This window comes from Camelus bactrianus, chromosome 10 (assembly GCF_048773025.1).
Source record: "Camelus bactrianus isolate YW-2024 breed Bactrian camel chromosome 10, ASM4877302v1, whole genome shotgun sequence".
Taxonomy (NCBI): Eukaryota; Metazoa; Chordata; class Mammalia; order Artiodactyla; family Camelidae; genus Camelus; species Camelus bactrianus.
This window is the reverse complement of record NC_133548.1, coordinates 5,285,705-5,308,823: the sequence shown is the minus strand read 5'-3', so window position 1 is coordinate 5,308,823 and position 23,119 is coordinate 5,285,705. Positions and strand designations below refer to the sequence as shown.

At 48.9% G+C, this 23,119-nt stretch overlaps 1 protein-coding gene across 4 annotated transcripts in view; it reads left to right on the top strand.

Moving 5' to 3' along the window:
• Window positions 1-15,432, top strand: part of KDM2A (lysine demethylase 2A) — a 96,114-nt gene extending 80,682 nt beyond the window's left edge. For all 4 annotated transcript variants that reach the window (XM_010956706.3, XM_045517897.2, XM_045517899.2 and 1 more), the window contains 9 exons: window positions 1,893-1,976; window positions 3,470-3,739; window positions 4,288-4,419; window positions 5,705-5,794; window positions 7,740-8,452; window positions 10,367-10,530; window positions 11,110-11,268; window positions 11,855-12,070; window positions 12,505-15,432. In XM_010956706.3, coding sequence (XP_010955008.1) covers window positions 1,893-1,976; window positions 3,470-3,739; window positions 4,288-4,419; window positions 5,705-5,794; window positions 7,740-8,452; window positions 10,367-10,530; window positions 11,110-11,268; window positions 11,855-12,070; window positions 12,505-12,686 — 2,010 coding nt within the window. In that variant the 3' untranslated portion in view covers window positions 12,687-15,432. The remainder of the gene's footprint in view (window positions 1-1,892; window positions 1,977-3,469; window positions 3,740-4,287; window positions 4,420-5,704; window positions 5,795-7,739; window positions 8,453-10,366; window positions 10,531-11,109; window positions 11,269-11,854; window positions 12,071-12,504) is intronic.
• Window positions 15,433-23,119: the final 7,687 nt, after the last annotated feature.

Here is a 23,119-nt window from a genome sequence, read left to right as displayed (position 1 = left end):
CCCCACAAATACCTTGCAGGTAGACTGCTTTTGGTGAGTAGTTAGGTTCCTTTTCTACTCTTGAACAATCGTGGATCTTTCTGTGCAGTCTGTTTTGCTGAAAGTGGAAAGTCCCTGTCTGTGGACAGCTCAGTGCTCTCAGGCAGAGGAAATGGGCAGAGTCCTACTCCTCGGCTCTGCGGAGTGGGGGAGGGCAGCTGTGCACTCCTTGCACCCATTTTGAATGGACCTGAATTTGTCACCCTGGGGAGATTAGGAGCCCATACCAGAGCCCCATCCCACGTGGCACTGCACCCCGCCTCCTCACCCCCACGCAGTGTGGTGCTAGCAGGAGGCTCCGGAATAGGATGCCATAGCAACTCGAAGTAAATAAAACGGCTGCAAATGAAATCAGTTTGGGGGAGGGTGAGAGGCATCTGGAGACTTAGCAGAGGGCATCATCCGTGGAGGAGCTTTGTGAGTTTGAGTTAAGGGTCTTGGAGTCCCAGCTCTGGAGGCGGAGCGTGATCCTTAGGTTAAGGATGAAAATGCGCGGTAGAGGAATGTGGCATGCTTCAAAAAGTCCTGGTCTCTAGATGCAGACCCCAAAGGATTATGAGAATGATTATTAAAAATGGCCCACGCATGCTGACCTTTCCAGGATCAAAGTTTAGTTTTTCTCTGAAACAGTTAATATCCTGTACACACCTAAAGAACCAGAAAGAAATCGTATAACTTGTCTTCCTGGATTTGTGTTCTTTTGCTGTTGCCATTACTTTAGGGCTTTTGAGGTCAGAGAAGGGATTCTGGGAAGAGGCAAAGAGGGATTTCATTCTGCTAGAAAGATTGAGACTCAGAAATTTCTGTCAAAAACATAAAAGATTTGTTTCAAAATAACACTCAACCAGTGTGATTCACTTGAGTGGCAGTTTCTTACTGTAGAATTGTTCTCAAGTTATTCTAACTAGATTGGTTAAAGTCATGAGAACTATTACCCCTAAGATTGTTCCTGTCCCCATTTATAGGAATAAAGGCTATTGACTGTGTGTGTGGTGGGAGGAGTAGGTTGAAATTGAGATTTCTGTAATCAGCTTTGGAAGAACAGAGAGCCCTGGATTGAAACAAGGCATTAACCCCTCAGCTGAGGAAGAACTTATCATGAAACACATTACAAAGTAAACATAAAATTATACCTATGCTGTAACAAACATTGTTGAAGGGAGGGAGTAGTGTCTCTGAGCTACCAAGTTCAGATTTTTATTTTTACTGCTGCTGTTTTTACAGACTTTATAATTGGTCACGGTGACATTATTTATGTCTTTTTCTAATTCTCACTTCATTAGGATACTTTTTGAGGCAGAAACTGTGTCCCAATTTGGAATTTAAGAAAAAGCTAATTCATGATTTTAACAACAACAAAAAAAAAACATCGACTCTGCTGTTCATATTATTAATTAGCCAATTCTGCCCCCTTTTTTTGCCACTTTACTAATAACATCTGCAAAATGAAGGCAATATTTAAATAAATGATAATATTAACTGGTACAGAAAAGTAGAGCGGTGGTGTAAAGTTTTACTGGCATATATAGAACTGTGACAGCACTGTGTGTGTCATGATGGTAGCTTAATGCTTCAGCATAAATGTTAGAGTACAATGAGTACACATATATGGGGTTGGAAGCGAAGGTAAGTTTGAGGTCTTACAGCACTGCACTAGTTTGAGTTGTCTTTCATCTTCAATTTACTTGTTTTGCAGTGAGTCTCTATATGAAAGGAGAGTGCAGACAGTTGCCAGCCTGCCCTTCCCCTTGGTGCTTGTGGAGGACTGAGGCTAAGCTGAATGCCTTTGGGAGTAGTTGGCTCTTTGTTCACTGTGTCCATTTTTCCCCTCTTCTCTCCTGTCTGACTCTTAGATTTTGCTCGAGGAGCTTGCCAACAGTGATCCCAAGTTAGCCCTCACTGGAGTCCCTATAGTACAGTGGCCAAAAAGGGATAAGGTAAGAAACTATTCTTCTTCATCTTCAGGCTGCTGAAACACTTTACTGGCTGACCATTACCATTCCAGGAAGAAGAAGAAAAAGAAAAACTAGAGACAGACAGCTTTTGATGCATTAATATAAACTGACAGAAAATTATTACTCAGTTCTGTTTGGACTCTTAGGTCAGGATAATTGGCTATCTTTGGAGGTGACTCTCTTAACAGAACTGTCAAACTAGGAGACCTACCTCCAGGTTCAGATGCCAAGGTGCGCATTTGTTCACCAGAATCAATCAGTTCTTACCCTTCTGGCCCATAAACTCAGTTGTTTTCATAGATCTGATTTAAAACTAGTTAAAACTAATTACATATACATTTGAAAGGCTAGAGTATTTCTACATTGGAGTGAGACCACACTCAAGATTCCCCTTAATTTGGACTTTTAAGTATTGAATTGAAAAGAGAGGAAAAAAAAAAGAGTTACCCATTAGTTAATAAATTGTCAGTTATGAATGTTCATGCCTCGCAGTCAGGTTCTATATAATTATTTCTCATATTGTCCTTTGTCAAAGTAAGTGATAGTATTCTGATCCTGGCCATGAACCCGGCAAATAAATTAGCTCCTTCTTGGGTGTTCCCCAGCTGAAACTTGCAGAGCCATCACACTCCAGGAATGTTTAGGCAGAATATAAAGGTGTGTATCTAAAGGATGACTTTGAAGAACCACCTCCTCCTTTCTAGGTGGAGTTGTCCCACTTGGCTTCTGCTGGCCACGTGGGACTGCCTCAGAACAATTTAGTCATTTCTAGCCCTGACTGTTGAGTGTTCTGTGTCAGAAAAGTGTTTAAGGCACAGTGGGAAATTAAAGAAGTAGAAGACATAGTCCTTGTTCCTGAAAAGATCACCACCAGCAGGATAAATATGAGTGCTAAAATTCTAAACATATACCAGAGAGATTTATTTCACACTTAACTATTATTGGAGTGTCTGCTATGGACCAGGTTGTAGGCTTGGATTTGGAGTAATAAAAAAGAAGACTCATCTCACCTTCAAGTAGCTTACTGTCTTCTTCAGGAGTATATTCTGAGTAGTAATATTCAGGATAAGGAAATAACTGGAGGGCCCCCGCAGTGATTGTGTACATAGGAAGCTTCAAGGAGGGGCGGCTCAGCAGAGTGCGAGGGATGTGGTTGGAGTAGTCTGAAGGGGTCGGCAGGCTTCTTCTGTAAAGATAATATGTAAGTAATAAATATAAGATAATAATAAACGTTTTAGATTTTGCAGGCCAATTCAGTCTGTTGCAGCTTCTCAGTTCTGCCACTGCACTTAAAAGCATCCATGGACAATACATAAACAAATGAGCATGGTTGTGTTCCAATAGAATTTTATTTACAAAAACAGGCAGTGGGCGATTTGCCCTCAGGCCATAGTTTGCCAAGCTTTGTAACCTTCTGCCATCTCCAGTCCTTAAAGCTACCTGATATATTTGACCTCACTGCTTTTTCTTTCCAGCTTAAATTCCCAGCCCGGCCAAAGGTGCGGGTTCCTACCATCCCCATCACAAAGCCTCACACTATGAAACCAGCTCCACGGCTAACACCTGTGAGGCCAGCGGCTGCCTCCCCCATAGTGTCTGGAGCCAGGCGGAGACGAGTGCGATGCCGAAAATGCAAAGCCTGTGTGCAGGGAGAGTGCGGTGTTTGCCACTACTGCAGGGACATGAAGAAGTTCGGGGGGCCTGGTCGCATGAAGCAGTCCTGTGTCCTCCGACAGTGCTTGGCAGTGAGTGATCTGCTGGGTAAAGAATTTAGGGGTGGGCTGGTGGTGCCAGGGGGACCAAAATGCATACAGTATAAACTTAAGAGGCTTCAGAGTTGAAAAGAAAAAGTTATGCTCTCTTTCTGGCTTTCCTCATTTTGTCCCTTTTCTTCCTGGGTTTAGAAGGAAGGTATATAGTACTAAAATGAATCTAATTTAATCTTTTGGCCCTACCTGGTTTTCAGATGAGAGCAGCATTTGAAGGGCAAATCACTGCCATCTGTCCCCTCTTTGACTGGATTAAAAAAGAAGGACCTGAGAGGAAGGACAGGCCAACTGAAAATGAACTCGTCTCTGTTGGTCTCTAGTTCCCAGCTAGCTGATTCTCCCCATCTTCTTCTTAGCCATTTTTCCTGCCAAAACCTCTTTTCTCTCCACCTGGTCTCCTTGCTCCCTAAGTGTTTCCTAGAGAATTACAGGAACCAAATTGCCCATCTTCAGTCAAAGGGAAGCTGAAACTATAAGGATCTCAACCTGCTCTTTTCTTGGTTTCTGTCTTTGTCCTCTTGTAGCCTAGACTGCCTCACTCAGTCACGTGTTCCCTCTGTGGAGAGGTAGATCAAAATGAGGAGACACAGGACTTTGAGAAGAAACTCATGGAATGCTGTATCTGCAATGAGATTGTTCATCCTGGCTGCCTCCAGGTAAGGAGAGGCCTAGGGTCCCCTGAGGTCTCCGCTGATAGAGTGTCTTAAGGTACTGAGTGGAGCAGAGGAGAGTCGGACATCTGTCATGAGACGCTGCAAGCATCCCTGCTGTAGGCCATCAGCTGTGGGTCATATCGTGGTCTAATGACAGGCACTGTACTAGACACTGAGGATAAACCAGTACACAGAATAGTCCCAGCTCCTGCCCTCACAGATCTTATAATCTGGCCTCTGGTGGGTATGTTTGGAGTCCCCAGGCCATCATGAAACTGCCTGATCTGTTTTGGAACGCCTCATGCCTTTAAGCACCTCTGTAATATACTTCATTGTATCTCTGGATATTAATTCCTAAAAAATGGTGGGACTAATACTATCAGCTAACATTTAATGTGTGCTCAGTCAGTATCAGGCTCAGTGCACACCCGGGGAACTTTAAAATAGGTAATAAGGAGGTTCAGACATTAACCCTAGAAGTTGAGTCAACCCCTCTATCATGGACCCTGGACCCAGGTGTGTTCAGAAGCTCCTCCAGTGATTCTTATGTGCAGCCAGGGTGTAGAAGCACTCTTTTACATGCACCTCCTTTTTTAAATTTGATAAAATGGGAGGATACAGCTCAAGTGATAGAGTGCATGCTTAGCATATACAGGGTCCTGGGTTCAATCCCTAGTACCTCCTCTAAAAATAAATAAACCTAATTACCTCCCCTGCCCCCCCCCCCAAATTAGATAAAATAGAGTATTAGCTTATGATGATGATAACAATACAAAGTGTTTACTATATCCCAGGCATTTTTCTTAACATTTTATATAGTATGTAATTCATTTAATCCTCACCACTGCCCTATAAAATGGGTGTTGTTATTTATTCCCACTTAACAGTTGGGAACACTGAGTCACAGACACTAGGTCACTAGTTTCTGAACCCAAGTCATAAGTACTGTGCCCCACTATGAAGATCAATTCTGACACCGTTCCTTTGTGTTCAGTTCCTTTGGCAAAATGGCATGAGACCCTCAAGAGAATGTATACATCAGGGGAGGAGATCCCAGGTTGACCCAGACTCTTGGGAATCTTCTTATGGAGCCTAACTTTGATCAAGTAACCTAGAGTGAGGGTGGCCAGTTTCCCACTGGCTGGGAGTGAGGCCAAATGGCTCTTGGTTTTTCTTCCCTGTGGACCAGTGTGTTTAGGAGCAGGTAGCTCTTCCCATCCATGTGGCTGTGTTACTGTTTGATAAAGGAAGCTTAAGAGAGATTTTTGACATCTCTATCTGCCTATAGATGGATGGAGAGGGATTGCTTAACGAGGAATTGCCAAATTGCTGGGAGTGTCCAAAGTGCTACCAGGAAGACAACTCAGAGAAAGCCCAGGTAAGCGAACTTTCTCCAAACTTGGCACTGTAAAAAGGAAGGAAGCATCAAGTTTTGGAGATAACATTTGCCATTGCATCTTTACTTGCATTTTTTCTGACCCAGGAAGATTATTTTTTATTGTTTTGTTTGTTTTCTTTTTTCCCCTTTGTTTTTTTTTTTTTCCTTGTGTTTGAGTTTTAAATTTTGTGAGTTTGTTTTGGGGTTTCTTGTTTTTTTATATTACTGAACCTTGTTCCCCTTGGGTGTCTGCAAATTCCTGAAGTTATTTTATACTCTGGGGCCCTAGAAAAAGAGGAACCACGGCTGGGCTGTTTGAGGAGGAAAATGTGGTGAGCCAGGTTGTTCCTGAGGAATGAAACTTGAGGGGAGGCAGTGACCTCAGGCAGCTGGTAAATACAGTGGTATACTGGAGTTTCCAGTTAAGCAGGTTCACATTTTTTGTCATCTTCACCTTTGTGGCAGAAAGCCCTGCCATTGTGCCCAATTGTGTCCTACAGAGGCAGTCCCTTCCCCAGAGGGGACCAATGCTGTGACCTTGGCCCCAAGCTGCTAATGTTGCTGGCCCTATGGTCACCAGTAATGTCAAAGGGCCAGAAAGATTCTGGTTACTCAGGCCAGCAAGACAAGACCTGCTAAGAGCACATACAGAGGAGGCCACTGGCGTTGTGTCGGTCATCCATGCCCTGGTGTTCTCCAAGTACCCTGCACAGGAGTAGGGCCAAGTTTCCTTGTTTCCTTTCTGTTTCTTCCCACTTGGGCACTGAAGTCTTTGAATTTTCGGTCTAAATATCTTTGAAGGCAAAAATTTCTGGAGTTGAGTGCTAAAGTTCTCCTTTTCCAAGTTCTTAAGCTAGCGCGAGTTCTGGTGGTAGCTGTCTTCACTGGTGATGGTGGGCGCTTGCTTCCTTGCTGTAGCAGATGGATGGGCAGATGCTGTACGTAGCATGTGGACTGTTACCTTCTAATGCATTATGAAAGCCAGCATCCAAAAGGTGGTTGTTCTCTTCCAACCATTGTGATCTAAGAATGTAAGAAGAGGGAGCAGAATTGTTGCTTAGGGACATAAAACATCTTCTTTATTGGAAGTCTGAACAACCTAGTGTTGATTAGGCTTTATTGCAGCGTAGCCAGTGTGGGCTCCAGGAAGGGACAAGTGACTGGAGAACACGAGTGGCAGAGGATGAGGTTGTGGGTTTTTGTGGAATGTTGGCTTCACCAAACTTGAATTCCTCATTTCCTCCTACAGAGATTCCTCTGGAAGCATTGCCGCTTCTCAGAGATGTTCTCATTCTCAGCTTAATCTCTCACCTGTGGTATGTCTTTGGGGACAGAGCAGGATGCTGAGTGGAAGAAGCAGCCTGGTAGAGTCAAGCTCAGACCCTGGTAGGACTGTGTCAGTGGTGTGCACTGCTGTCAGAATCCTCATCCTAGTTCAGACAACATATATAGGCTGCTTTTCTTCTGACAGAAGCATCTCTTGAGTGAAAAGCTGAATTAGAGACAATTTTAAATGGTCAGATTGCATAGGGGTAGAGTTATGGCCTCTTTAAAGAATTTCTCTACCCAGGGAATTATAACCAAAAAATTGGGACAAGAGATGAATAGGGCAGGCTATGGAATCATGCAGCCCAAATTTGGATCCCACTCCTCTATACTTGGGCACAGATCTTTCTGTCACAGGTAGATTTCCCAGGTGACCTATTTTTAACAGTTTTGCTCTGTAATTAGCTTTCTCCAGCACAGACATGAGCTCAGTTGCTGAACATGGCAGAGTCTAGATTGCAGACACTGAGGAGATGACCACCCTGCAGCATGCGGGGTAGCCCTTTCCCCATGGAAAAGCAGTGACCTGCCTTCTCTAGGCCCCGGAAAGCAGCAGTGAGGTTGACCCTATAAATGTGGAGAGTGGCACTGATGTGGCATTGGGGGGCCTGTTTTGCAGAAGCGGAAAATGGAAGAGAGTGATGAAGAAGCCGTGCAAGCCAAAGTCCTGCGGCCCCTGCGGAGCTGCGATGAGCCCCTCACGCCCCCGCCTCACTCGCCCACCTCCATGCTGCAGCTCATCCATGACCCGGCCTCCCCCCGGGGCGTGGTGACTCGGTCATCCCCTGGGGCCGGCCCCAGCGACCACCACAGTGCCAGCCGCGATGAGCGCTTCAAACGGCGGCAGTTGCTGCGGCTGCAGGCCACAGAGCGCACCATGGTACGGGAAAAGGAGAACAATCCCAGCGGCAAAAAGGAGCTGTCTGAAGTTGAGAAAGCCAAGATCCGGGGATCGTACCTCACTGTCACGCTGCAGAGGCCCACCAAAGAGCTCCACGGGACATCCATTGTGCCCAAGCTGCAGGCCATCACGGCCTCCTCTGCCAACCTTCGCCATTCCCCCCGTGTGCTAGTGCAGCACTGCCCAGCCCGAACCCCCCAGCGTGGGGATGAGGAGGGGCTGGGGGGAGAGGAGGAGGAAGAGGAGGAGGAGGAGGAGGAAGATGACAGTGCAGAGGAGGGGGGTGCAGCCAGGCTGAATGGCCGGGGCAGTTGGGCTCAGGATGGAGACGAAAGCTGGATGCAGCGGGAGGTCTGGATGTCTGTCTTCCGCTACCTCAGCCGCAGAGAACTTTGTGAATGTATGCGAGTGTGCAAGACGTGGTATAAATGGTGAGCAGGGATACAGGGATCAGGAATAGGGGTATGGGAGTAGGTGGCAGGATTTCCATATGAGAACAGCATGCGTCTTGGCATCTGGAGGCTTGTTGGGTCCTAAAGGATTAAATCAGCCCATTCTGTTCCCCAGACAGTGGGTCCTGTTAAAGAGGAGGTGGCCAGCTGTGCCTGCAGGTGTCATCAGGGAACTTCGGCCCCTTGCCTCCACCCCCTGCTCTATACTATTCCATTTCTCTTTACTGGGCTTAGGAATGGATTTGTATGTTGGGGCTTGGGGGCTGGATTATTGTACAGTTTGTGCTAAAACTTCAAGACTTCAGAGTCATAAATATCCTCCCGCCAGTCAACTGAACTCGTCATGCATTTGTTGAGAGCCTGTGATATGCCAGTCAGTCTCCTGGTGACACAGATGACTACTGTTAAGGCCCTGCCTCATGTTATGTCTCCATCTAACAAGAGAGGTAAACAGGCTTTCCAGAAAATTTGAAGGTGCTCAGAGGCTGACAGTTTTCCACAGTTTTAATTCTCATCCTCTACCTGGACCAGAAATTCTTTCTCCAGCAGGCAGGGTCCAGTTTTGAAACTTCCTGAGACTTAGTTGTCCTTCTTAATGAGACTTGCCGTTTCTTCTCAAGTTAAACATTAAGACATGGGGTGGGGGGCAGGGGGAGGATCTCTAGAGGTAATGAACAGATTTCCATAGAGCATTGTTTTTCCTTAAGTTCCTGGACCCTAGGATTTATCCTTTATATCTGGATCAAACCCTGTTATGGTAGTTCTCAACATGTGATGCCTAGTGACATCACAGTGGAACCTTGTTAGAAATGCAGGTTCTCGGGGCCCATCTCAGACCTGCTGGATCAGAACCTCTGGCAGTTGGACTGGGCAATCTGTTTTTTTTAATAAATTCTGCCTCAGGGGATTCTGGTACACATTAAAGTTTGAGATCCACTGCTCTGTTTCTGCCATTGAAGTTTCATGTGCCATTGGTGAAACTTTTTCAGTCTTTAAATAAAGACTCCATTCTTTGCAAATACGAGTTTTCCCAAATCTGAATTAATATGTGATCTACCCAAATCCTCCAAATATTTTTCTTTGTAGGGCTAGTGGGCCTGCCTGGCTCTATCCCTCAGTTTCCAGGCCGAGCCACATAAGACTCCCATTATGTGCTGTCTCCCCTTCCCTTGCCAGCCAGACTCTGAGCCAGGCTGAGGAGCAGGGACTGTAAAATATTAAACAGAAGCCTGCATGTTGTGGTACTATTTGTGGCCTGTGGACTTGTAGATTGCAGTGGAAAGGCAGGCTTCTCCCTTTTAGTTCTGGTCTGGACTGGTTAGAAAATATAAAGATAGCCCTGAGGCAGAAACCCCAGGGTGGGAGAGGATTCTCCAGGCATGATAATAAAGAGATTTTTTTTCAACCTGATACAGTAATGGGCTCCTTTCTAGAGCTCAAGGCACAGTGAACTGTGGACCTGCCAGGTAGCACCCTGTGTCTCAGGCAGCTGGGAGTGACTGACAAGGGAAAAAGTAGAGGGAAGCCTAGTAGCTTCCAGCAGTAAGAAGTCAAGAAATTTTTTTAATGTTCCCTTATATACATTTTGGCGGGAGCCATACCATTTTAATGCAAATGGGAGATTATATTATATTATTTGCTGTGTGTCCATAACAACTGTGCTGTGTTCTCGGCCCATCCATTGTAAATCAGGATGAACTGGTCAACTAATCCTGATTCTCTGAGGCGAAAAAAATGATAGGGCATGATCCTTGTATGCATGTAGAAAAGTCTAGGGAGGGTGACCCTCCAGGAGTTCAGCTTTCCCCAGAAGCCCCGAGAAGCCTGTGATGGGAGTTCCTCTGACAAGGGATGTCAGGTATTGACAGCTAGTTCTCTTTCCTTCTGTCACAGGTGCTGCGACAAGAGACTTTGGACAAAAATTGACTTGAGTAGGTGTAAGGCAATTGTACCCCAGGCTCTCAGTGGCATCATCAAGAGGCAGCCAGTTAGCCTCGACCTCAGTTGGACCAACATCTCCAAAAAACAACTGACGTGGCTCGTCAATAGGCTGCCAGGTGAGCAGCCCTGCACTGCCCTTCAGGAGGACAGGGGCAGGCAGGGAAAACTGCGTTGTTGCCAGTGCTTCTTAAAATTGCTGTAGGGCATTTAGAGCAGCAGTCTGTGCCATGGTTGCCTTTTGGCTTAGCAAGAGATTTACCCAGGGCACTTTAACTGCTGGTTCCCAAGGTGCCACTCCGGACTGGCAAGGCTACTCACTGCACTGGACAAGGAAGAATGGGAGCAGGTGCTGCTGCTAGTTCTGCAGGTCTTCTCAGCAGAGCCGCTGAAGAGGAGATTTGAGTGGGGTGTTACTTTGACCAGCCCCTTGTAAGGCCTTGTTCCCCGAAGCATTTTGAGGTCTTAGAGCGGAAGTCACTTACACTGGACCTAAGCAGTCAGTTTTACCACCAGAGTTGGATATAATATAGGAGGTCATAGGAATCTTTGAGCTGGGTTACTAGAATAAGATTAGGATGCAGTCCCTCTCTCCATTAAACTTGGAGTTTATTTACCTTTGTCAGGTCAGCTGGTAATTGAGGCTTTGGATGGGCTGAAAGAGTGTATGATTGTGTGTCTGTTTCCTTCCATTGCAGGACTGAAAGATCTCCTCCTAGCAGGCTGTTCGTGGTCTGCAGTCTCTGCCCTCAGCACCTCCAGCTGCCCCCTTCTCAGGACCCTTGATCTTCGGTGGGCAGTAGGAATCAAAGACCCTCAAATTCGGGACTTGCTGACTCCACCAGCTGATAAACCGGGTATGCTCTGGGCCTGACTTCTCTGCTCCTCTTGGGGTCACTTTGTCTTTCAACAGACTTCGTCCCCAGAAGCTAAGGTAGTCTCAGAAATGCTGCTGCTGAAGGATAACAGAGTGCCAGCTGGAACCAGAATGACGGACAGTGTACAAGGACAGGTTAACCATTTACAGCCAGATAACTACACAGGAGTATGTCCATTTCGTGGGTCAGTAGAGTTTGGGGCCCAGAGAGTATAAGCCTGAGGAAGTCTGGGAAGGCTTCATGGTTGAAGTGGAACATTGAAAGCTGTTTGCATGATTGTCTAGAAAAGTGTGAGAGTGTGGGAAGGAGAGGAGCATTCCACACATACCCCTTTGCCATGTGAGTGAGGCACAATCTAGCAGCTGAGAAGAAAGAAAACATGTCTGGTTTCCTAGAAACTGCCCCCACACGCTGCTCACTCCCTGCAGGCAGGGCTGGGTGTGGGCAGTTCTGCTTATTAACCTCTGCAAGGGGGCCTGGCCAGCAAGTAGCTGAAGCTGCCTGCAGCTTTGGAGCTGGACTAGAGTTAAGAGTTTTGATCTAGGCTCTTTTTTTGCTTGTGCAGGTCAGGACAATCGCAGCAAGCTCCGGAACATGACCGACTTCCGGCTGGCAGGACTTGACATCACAGATGCCACGCTTCGCCTCATCATTCGCCACATGCCCCTCCTGTCTCGACTCGACCTCAGTCACTGCAGTCACCTGACAGATCAGTCCTCCAATCTGCTCACTGCTGTCGGGTCTTCCACTCGTTACTCCCTCACAGAGCTCAACATGGCAGGTATGCAACTGCGATGTTTTGTGACAAACGGTGTCCCCTGCTTCCCCGAAGCTGAGCCCTCCTTAGAGCTTGACCAAGTAGCACAAAGAGACCTTGGGTCTGTTGACTAAACCGTGTTAATCATGTTTCTTCACATCTGAACAAGGACTTGGAATTCTGTCCCTTTTTTGCTGATGGGGACCAAGGCCTTGAGCAGTTGTCAGGTGCCTAAGCACAGCCACACCCAGCTTACAGTGCAGGGAGTGCTGTGGCAGGGGACCTTCAGAGGCCATGGTACTGATGGCACTTCTTGTCTCTGAGCCAGGAAATTATAAGGAAAGTGGGACTTTTGTTTAGTAGCATTTTGAGGAAAAGAGCTGGGAAATTGTATGTCAGGAGCAGGCTCCTGTGGCTGTGTGTACATAGCATTGTCCTTGCGGTCACTCTCCCGACAGGTTGCAATAAATTGACAGACCAGACCCTGATCTACCTACGGCGCATCGCCAATGTCACCTTGATTGACCTTCGAGGATGCAAGCAGATCACTCGAAAAGCCTGCGAGCACTTCATCTCAGACCTGTCCATCAACAGTCTCTACTGCCTGTCTGACGAGAAGCTGATACAGAAGATCAGCTAAGACACACCCAGCCCAGACAGAACAGGAAACCGATCTTCCCCTGACTCCCCAGCCAGGAGAGCCTCTCTCCCCGACCCTGCACGGGCTCTGAGGCCAGCGTCACACTCCCTTTCTGCTCTCCTGTCCCTTGAGCCCTTCCCTTACAGGCGGGGCAGAGAGGGTGGTGGGCACCAGGCTTACCTGCCTGCTCCCCTCCCTCCTAAGGAGGAAGGAGTAGCAAATTGATCTGAGGGGAAAGCACAGGCTGTGTGCTGTCACGGTGCCTGCTCGCTTGCTCGCCTGCCCGCTCACTCGCTCGCCTGCCAGGAGGCCGGGCTCTCAGTTTGGGGTGTCTGTGCAACCATCATCTGCACTGGGCCCTCCCCATCCATGGTCCCCAGCAGTGCCTGGTTCTGAGCAAACTCCCAGGGAAGAAAGCGGCCCTGTCTCCGTGGCGAGGTTCTCCTTGTGGTGTCCAGTGCGTGTCTCTCCTCCGTCACACTCTCCCGGCTTATGCAGGAGGGGCCAGCAGCCCCAGGAATGCCAGCCCCATGCAGATCACACTGGTGCTGTTGAGGTGTCTAAAACCTCTTGTCCGTGTCTGTGCTCTCCCTCCTCTCCTCTTAGCTTGATCCCGTCTGATGCTTGTGGTAGTTCACATAATGAGGTTCACCCACCCCAGACTTTCTTGCTAGTCTCTATGAAGTCCTTATTGCACTTATTGGGGTTGAGGCTCTTCAGAGGAGCCAGAACTGTCTACCCCAGGGACACCCCCATTTTATTGCTTCCCAGGCAAATTCTGAGACAGGCACCATTTCCTTGATCCCTTTCCTCTTTAGCCTTCCCTGCCCTTTTCCACACTTCCTTATTCCTGCCTGAGTAGGGCTTTCCCAGGATGTGTGTCCTCAGAGGGATCAGCCTATCTCCCCCAGCTGGGGAGATCTGAGAACTGGGCCAAGTCCCTACCTGCCTCCCAGCAGGCTCCAGGCCTCGGGTGCAATATAGCCCCAGGCCTGTGTTTAGCCCCAGTGGCTCACTGATCTGGCACCTTGTGGGGTGGGGAGGGGAGTCCTGCTTAGAAGCCAGTCACCTGCCCTCTCTGCCTGCAGCCGTGGAAGGGGGTGTGCATGTGCCTCTGTGTGTGTGGCTGAGTGTATTAAGCGTGTGTGTGGAGGGAGGGAGGGGAGCGTGATGTCTCCCACTCCACCGCCCTGTGTTGAGCCCCATCAGCTGCCCCCTCTTACTTTGCATTGAACGGCCTGTCCAAAGATCCTCTCTCTAGGGCAGCAGAGAGCTTTTTGCACTTTAAAAAAAAAAATGGAAAGAAAGGTCGGAATTTCTTTTGGGTCAATATTTAAGTGTGTGAGGAGATGCTTAGTAGCAGCAGCCTGTGGCAAGAGCTTATAAATGATTTAGACGCGGATTTGCACTCTGCTCCCCATCTGTAAGGATAGCGATAGCACAACCTTGCCCAACCTTCTCGTCCTCCTGCCCATCCCTTCCTGGCCCCTTTCCTGCAGCCCAGTCTCAGGCTCTCCTCCTCCTGAAGCCCTTCGGGGGAGGGGAAGGAACCCAGGCACCAGGGATCTGAAGTGTGAGCCACCCCGAGGAGAGATGCCACCTGCACCCTTGCCACTTCCAAAGCAATAGAGGCAGAGGGGCTCCCTCTTTGCCACCTAGCCCAGCTTTGACCCTGGCATTGACTGGCCTCCTAAAAGAAAACTGGGTCTTCGTAGGGGGTGGCTTTGTGTCTGTTTCTTCCAATCTGCTGATTCTCTTGGCTGCACCTTAAAAGCAGCTGTCTGCTCCCGTGACCCTCTGCCCCTTCCATTGGTCTCCGGGCCCCAGCCACCTGGGGCTGAAACTTTGAAGAAATGCCAGTGACTTATTCCAGAGTGCCTCAGTTAGGGGAACTTCTCTGTAAAGAACCCTGGGTATTGAGCAAAAACCTTATTAATATTATTGTTAATGACCTATAATTGGAAGCTTCCTGCCTTTTTTTGGTTGCTCCTGTGGAAAATACTGAGAAGATTACTTTTGTTTTGTTGTCTTTTTATAAAAGGGGAGGTGGAGAGACCCCTTCAGAGCAGGGATTGTGCCGGGAGAGTGCCTCTGACTTTGGGACATTTCATCTACAGAAATTTCCAAGCTGATGGTTTGTTTTGGGTTTCGGTTTTTATTTTTGTTGTTTGGTTTTGGTTTGGAAAAACAAGCATTTTTACCGTGCACGTAAATTGGTCAGCAGAAAAGGGAGCCCTGGAGTGGCAGCCGATGGACCTATGCCCTTACTGGGTTTTCCTTTTCTCTGGGACTGTGAGGGGGAAATCATTTTTAGAGGTGAGGGTTGGTCCATGTGGAAGAGAGAAATGTCTTCTGTTTGGGGACAGAGGAACCCGGAAGTTCCATCGAATTTCCTGCAATCTGCTCTTAGACACGGCCTTGCCAGGAGAGCCTGCCCTCCTCGGACCGCAGGACCAGACGCCCTGCCTCCATCTTTCCAAGCACCGGGGCGAAAAACCACAAAGGAAAGGAAGAAAATTTATATATATATATATAAATATATATATAATATAAAATCACTTGGTGATTAAAAAATAACTGCTCCATAAATAAAACTCCTAAAGTCACTATGTTTAAAGGGTTTGGTTGTGTTTTTTGTTTTCGGAGAAATATTGTAAATATATATTTTTCGTTGCTGATTTAGAGTCAATCTCCAATGTTGTGTTAAAAAAATTAAATTAAATGTAAGCATTAACGGGAAAAGTCATGCTGTCTCAGTTGACACATTGGGGTTATTTGGGGCCAGGGAAGGAGGGAAGCTAGCTGGACTTTTGTTTTCTAAACGTTCTCCACTATTGGTTTTAGAAAGAGCAAGGACATCTTTCCTCTGACATGTGGGAATGGGAGATATTTGTGTAATAAAATTTTTAAAAGACAAAAAAAGAAATAGCCTCAATGGGAAATATTTTGATTCGGTTTTTTTTTTTTTTAAATAAAAAGGCTTTAAAAAGCAGAACAAAAACAACAACCACCTTTTCTGCCTTGATATGTGTGTGCGCATGAGAGAAAGAGAATGTGTCAGAAGGCCGTGCAGGCTCCTGCCCCCAAGGCCAAGGGCTGCCAGCTTCTCAGTAGCAGAACTGCCATGTGCCTGTACTACTTGTCTCTCTCTGTTTTTTAACATCAAAAAGCAGCACTTGTTTATAAGAACAGTACAACATCTTACTTCATCAAGGTGAAATTTTTAATAGAATGTTTTAAGTATAAAATTACCTGACACGCCCCTTCCCCACAAAGCAGTGCTTGGAGCGGTCCTGCAGAGTCAGCTGGAAAGGACCCCTGTGGTGCTCTCCTGAGCTCAGGCCTGGTTAGTTCTAAGCTTGCCATCCCTGGAGAGCCATCAGCCAAGGCCAGCCTCCATCCACTACAGCTGCAGAACAGGCCCTTCAAGGACAGTGCCTGCTCGAGGTCACCGAGCAAGGTCTGTACCAGAAAGGCTCCATTCGGCATTTGTCCCATTGTGTCCTGCTGCTGCTCATCACTTGGCTTATAGAGGACAAGCTTCCAGCCTTTAGAGGAGTGTTCTTACGTGCTGGCTGCAGACGGCCTCCTCAGCCCCAGCTGCGGCATCTTGGGAGAGCTGAATTCCCAGCTGGGAGGTCCTGAGTAGGCTTTCATCACTACCTTCAGAGAATCCCTGTCGGTCCTACTCACCAAGCTGTTAAGGCCCATCACCAGTTCTGCTGCACATTCTGGAAAAGGATGGGGTCCTGGACCGTGGGCTGATTCAAGACAGCTTCCTGAGGATGGATGTGGATGTGGACTTGTTTGATGCTGCCAGGAAAGGCAGAGTGTCAGTTTTGCCTCCTAAATATCTCAGAAACCCATCTGCCTCTCAATAACCTCATCCCTGCCACCCTAGTTGAAGCCATCATTGTCTAGAACGTTGACCACAGCAAGAGCCCCGAGGCCTCCCAGCCCCTAGTCCAACCCCCTGTCCTCCGTGTTGGCAGCCAGTACATTTCTCTTAGGTAGATCTGACTACTCTTTGTTTAAAACCCATCAATGTTTGTCTCCGGATAAAGTTCTTGAGCTTCCTCACCATTTGCCCCTTCTACTCTTCTCCACTCATAGCTAACTTTTCAATTCCACCATCTCTGGGCCTTTACATGTGCTGTTCCCTCTGCTAGTACACCTTCCTCAGTTTACATGTCACTTCCTCCAGGAGGCCATCTCCCACCCTGTTCAAGACTGGATCATATGCTCCCATAGTACCCTACTGGTTCTTAGGACTCCCTTAAAGTCAGTCTCCCAGCTAGCCAGGAAGCTCCACAGGACAGGGATCAGACTGTGTTGCTCACCATGTCATCCCCAACAGCTGGTGCAGAGCTTGGCACATTAACTGATGCCTGAGAAACACTGTTGAGTAAGTGTTTCCAGTAGCTTGGATACCCAGAGGCCCATGCCTCCCCAGTACCACCAATCTGTTGCCATGTTCCCAAAATTCACTTTTTCTACTGTCTCATACATCTTTCCCCTCCTTTCTCTTTTCTTGTGTTAATGGTACTGGTTTTTTTTTTTTTTCTTTTTTTGGCCTATTTCCAATTGAACCTGCATTCCGCTATGAATTAATCTTCCTAAAGCACACACAAAAATAATCTTCCATAACCATTCAGGGTCAGGTCCAAACTTACGGATAAACTCATCCCACCACTGGCATCTGTAAAATGAGAAGCACCAGGTTGGCACTTGGTAGGTACTTCAAAAAGGCCTTGAACTGGACACCTCTGGAGTCTCTGGGCTTGCTGTGTTTAGGGTGTGTCACCTTCAGCACAAGTATGAAAATCTATCCTTCCTTCAAACACCTCTTATTCCAGAAGCCCTTCCTGTTTTCCCTCCAACCAGATGGGATTAATCCTGTAAAATCAGCTGGCATCTAATGGGATTTACTATGTGTTGGCCACTGTTCTGAGCACTTAACATGTAGCAGCTCATAATCCTCACAGCAACTCTACTATTTTAAAGGTGAGAATCTGAGTTATGGACATTCAACAATTCACCTGAAGCGTCTTGGCTAGTAAAATCTGGGGACTCTGGCTGCAGAGTTGAACCTATCCACCCAGCTCCCTAGCCTCTGTGTACCTACGATGGCATTTCACAATCATACCCCACCTGGGGGTGGGGGTGGGGGGTTACATTCTATAGATAACAAAGCCAAGTCTCAGAGAGGTGAAGTGAAGGTCCTAGGAGTGGCACATCAGTGACATCTGGGGCATCTGTGAACATGGGCCTGGGACTCTGGAACTTGAGCCTTTACCCCAGCTCTCTCGTGTCTGCTGAGCAACTGGGGTGGTGTTTGCCCACACTCCTCTCCCATGGCACCTTGAACTCCTTGAGGGTGGGGCTAGACTTAGCTAGTTCTGCTTTCCCCTTCATCTGGCCCAGGAGTGGAGGGATAAGGAAATTTACTAAGCATAATGGAAAGCGGATTTCCAGGAGACGGAATAGCTCCCCCGCCCTCCCAAGCCAGCTCTGTGCCAAGTGCTGTTTGGGTGGCCAGCAGCAGAGCAGGCCTGGCACTTGCTGGCTGAGGAGACTCATATCCTACCACCACCATTCTAGGTGCCAAGGCTGGAAAGGAAACCTTAGCGCTGACACCTATTTATGGGAAGGAAACAGTGAAAGCAGACACCCAAGGTCAGGGAGCACCTGATTTTGCCCTCAGCCTAGCGCTTCTGCCACAACACCCCGCCACCCACTCCACTCGGCCCACTCCCCCTACTCGAGAGAGGGTCAGGCAACAAGGAGATCCAGCTGTTATGTCCCCCAAGTGTGCCAGGAGAGTGCTAGGACGGCCGGACAGGAGAGAGGCAGGAAAAGACCCAGACCCAGACCCACAGGTACAGAAACACCCTGAAAGACCCAGAAAAGGAAAGGCAAGAGAAAGAGGTAGAGAAGGAAGAGGGGAGAAGGAAAATGAAAGGAGGGAAAAAAGATTACGGAGGACCGCAAGAGGGAGACACAAGTGAGGCCCAAGATACTCAGGGCATGTAACACTGGTCACTCAGCAAGCCTTCTCCCTCAGCCCAACACTGCACACACGTCATCTCCGTTTCTCCTCAAAACAATCCACTGAGGCCTGGCTAGAGACGCCCCGTGTACAGACGACAAAGCCTGGGCTCAGAGAGGTTAAGTAACTTGCCTAAGGCACCCAGCGGGGAGTAGGAAGTGGCACTAGCATTTGACTCCAGGTCTTTTCCACACACATTCTCCCTCCCCCCACGTGGCAAGTACCAGCGGCCAACCCGGGGGCGGCTGGCAGCTACAAGACCCTGACTGGACCACTCACATTGAGGGGCATGCGCGCAGGGGACGGCTCCGGGCGGGCGCCGGGGACCGGGCGCTGCCGGGCCGAGGCGGGGCTATGGCTAGGGCGGGGGGGGCGGGGCCATAGCTGGGGAGGGGCGGGGCCATAGCTGGGGCGGGGCCGGGACTGGGGCGGGGAGGGCCGCAGGCCTGGGGCAAGTCAGGCTGAGGCTCAAAGGCGGAAGAGACCGGGGCGCGAGGCAGCCCGGGGAATGTGACCTTCAGGATGTTCCCAGGCAGAGACCCAGGAAGCGGGTCGGACGGAACCAGCGGTCTGGAAGCCTGGGCCAGGGTTTTGCGCCCCCAAAGGTCCTTGGACTGTGCGGGCGGGAGCAGAGGCCTTGAGTCCTGGAGATGTGGAAGCCTCCTGGATCATCAGGGCCCATTCCTCCCTCAGGGCCTCGACACTCGCTGTTCCACAGGCCTGGAAAGCTTTTTTCCCTGCCCGTAACAAAGCTTCTCCCCTCCAACACTTCTGGTTCAAGCAAAAATTCCGGTCCTCAGAGGTTTGCCTGACTTCACCTGAGGAGGCTCCTGGCCCTTACAGTAACTTGTCACTTGCCTGGTAAGGATGTTTTGAGGATTAAATGAGATCATCTGGATTCTGGAAACAGTGCCCTGCACGTGAGGAGAACCCAGTAAATGTCAGTGTTTATTATCATGTGTGGTTTGCTGATAAATTCAGTCTCTCCCTATGTTAGATCCCCCAGACCAAGCAACCTGTGCCTGGCCTGTAGTAGGAGCTCAACAAATACTGTTGGATAAGTGAGTGAGTGAATAAAGTGAACTCCCAGCACCCTAGACAGAGCCTGGCACTGTCTGGACCCCAGACATTGGAGAGGTGGCTGTCCCTGTTAAGCAGGAATCTCTCCTGGTCAATTCACACACCAATGGTGAGGTGTACGGACTGGGAAGCCCCCAAGCTCATCCTCTGGGATCTTCAAAGCCCAGGATGGAGACAAAGAGGTGAAGCCCCGGTGAGAGGAAACTTGCACTCCTGGGCCTTGGCACATACCAGTCCTCACCCCCAACCTCAGTCATGCTCACGTGCACACAATGTCAAGTTCAAGACCTTCCACTGACCTTCTTCTCCTGAGCACACCATCTCCTCACATTATCACCCTTGCCAGGTTAATTGGAGGTACACGTTTAGGGGGGTCTTCTTCCTCACCAGACTGGGCCACTACTTAATCTTGTTTCTCTTTGTGACACTAACTTTGTGCCCAGGGCCATGCTCGGTGTGAGGAATGCAGCAGTGACCACAACAAACAGGGGCAACACAGGAGGAGAGCCCCCCTGAACAGGAACCTTTCAGCCCACAAGACGCAGAGTGAGCAGGAGCCTTTCTTGCCGAAAGGAGGGGAAGGAAGGGCATTCCAGGCAAGGGGAATTATAAAGTCAACACCCCAGAGGTGGAAATGAACTTGGCTTGTTGTAGTGACAGAAGAAAGACCAGAGGCTGGGGGTGGGGGAGGGTTATAGCTCAGTGGTAGAGTGCATGCATAGCATGCACGTGGTCCTGGTTTCAATCCTCAGTACCTCCACCAAAAGTAAATAGATAAACCTATTTACCCCCCCAAAATAGAAATTAAAAAAAAAAAAGAAAATTAAATTAAAAAAGAAAAGAAAGACCATCTGGAGACTAAAGGGAGACTAAAGGGTACAGAGAAGGGCAGACTGAACTGAGCTAGAGAGATAGGGAGGGACCAGACTGCAGGTCCCACAGGCCATGGAGAGGGGTGGGCTTTATCCTAAGTGCAGTCATTGGAGGTGGGGTTAGATCTAGGCCTGGAAAAACTCTGGCTAGAGGAGAGGCAGTGGGTTCCTAAAGGAGGCTGGTGCAGGCGTCAGCACCAGGCAGGAAATGATAGGACTCAGATGGGGTTGTAGACAGGCACACCAGGTAGTCAACAGGACAGGCTGCATTATACAGTGTGTCTGTGTGGGGCGGGGGCAGGTGAGGGAGGAGAGGAATCAAGAGTGACTCCCAGGTTTTGGAAGATGAAGGAGCCACGACTAAGATGGGGAGGCAGGAGAGGAGCTGGTTGGACAGGGGCTGTGTAGTGGGAGCAAGAGCTCAGTGTGGGACGTGTTAAGTTTGCAACACCTATTAGTCATCTGGGGGAGATGCCAGGTAATGATGTGTCTGCAGGTCTGCCAGCTGGGCAGAGATGGAGTTCCACTCCTATTTCACTCTCAGCATCCCAGCCAGAGGCTGGTGAAGTCTGGGGACCATAGGTTTGTTGAGAATGACTGAAGCCAGTCTGAAAAGGCAAGTTTACAATCAACCTTCCCTCAACCACCAGAGGGCAGCACCATCCAAAAAACAACCTCCACCAGGCCAGTCCCCCCGCACTAATTTCCCAACTCAGGGCTTCCAGGAGCTGCTTTCCCGGGTCCCAGGAATCAGTAGGGGACTCCCTGGAGACTGGTTCTCTCAGAGAACCCCAGCTTCAGGCCTACCTGGGTTTCTGGTTGGGTGGTGGGTGGGAAGGGACTTCTCGGTTTTCAGGTGGTGGTTGGGGGTGCAAGGGAAGCGAGAAGGTGGGGCCACCTCCCAGAGCAGGATGGCTGGCTTTTCAGAATTCACAGAGACTCTGGTCTGAGGAGTCCAGTGGATGCAATTTTTTAAATAGTAGCTGCTCCAGAAAACCCAGGCCAGCGTGTGACTGTAGTCAGAGTCTTGAAGACTTGGGGAGGAGGGGAGGAGGGAAGTTAGAGGCCTCCTGTTCCATCTCCCTGTGCCTCTGGCTGTGTTCTACCCCAGAGTCCATGTGCCACCTTGGGCTGAGGAGCTCATTCTCTTAGTCACTCATTCTTCATCGAACACTGACTATACCTTTCTGTGTCAGGTTGTGTGGTGGGCCCTGGGGGGCAGGAGGTGAACTAGGAGCATCAGTTACAGTGGGAAAAGGGAGGTACCCTTTGTTTATACATGAGCATTTCTAACATCAGGATGCATTTTGCAGTTGATGCAGACATTTAATAAGGTCTCACACACATACATCCCACCCCCTGTCAAAACTTGAAATGATGCATCTTGCAATTGATACATTTTCAAATTAAGGAAATAGTGCAGAATTGGAGATGTACACAGTTGGGATTGGGGGATTGGAAAAGGCTACCTGGAGGAGGTGGGTCTTAAAGGATGAGCAGGAGTCAGTCAGGGAAGAGGGTGCATAGAGTGCTTCCAGAAACAAGGAAGAGCAAAGGCACAGAAGTAGAAACTGATGGGTGGGCTGACAGGGGAGACTCAGGCATAGAGGATGGTGGCAACACAAGTCTGAGAGGGAGCAGGACCCAGTCATCCAAGACCTTGACTTGTAGGTTAAGGAACTTGCTCACCTGATCTGCTTTGGGCACACTGGGGTGGGGCCCTGGAGCCCTCTCTGAGTGCCCACTCTCAGAAGTCCCAGGTGGCCTGGAGCACTGATAAGCGGGCAGTAACCCCAACAGATCTAGACTTGGGAAAGTTATCTCTGGCCAGGGCCTGCATCAGGGCACCAGCCAGGGGGATCCTCAGGAGCAGACAGGTTCATGAAAATTCTCAGGAGACCAGATTGGAGGATGTAATGACAGATTCGGACAGGGGGAGAGTGGGGAGTCAAGGATGATGCCTGGAGTTCTGGTCTGGGTATCTGGGTGGATGGTGGTGTTGCCCACTGAGAAGGGACCCTCATCATCCTGATATGGTCTAGTTATAGGCTCTGCTGAAGCTGATCTCAGAAGGTAGCCTGAGAAGTGCATGGGATAATCCCCTGCTTGGCAAAAGGGTCCTGGTTCTGGCCCACAAACTGGTATGAGGCTTGGACTCCATGTGCCCAGGCGAGGGAGTGGGTCTTGTTACCTTGGAAAGTAGAGAGAGGCTCTAGAGAGTGGCAGGTTGAGATGGGGGCTGCTGCTGTGAGACACATGGATCCTCTCCACTGTGGGCTCTCGGCAGAGTGAGTTTCCCTTGCCAGGCAGCACAGTGACCCCTGTGCCCTCCCAGGCTGAGAGAGGTTTGATCCCACTTTTTGAAATAATGATCATTCTGGTCCAGAGGAAAGGTGGAGGTTGATGCAGTGTCCTTAGTCCTGAGTGGGAGT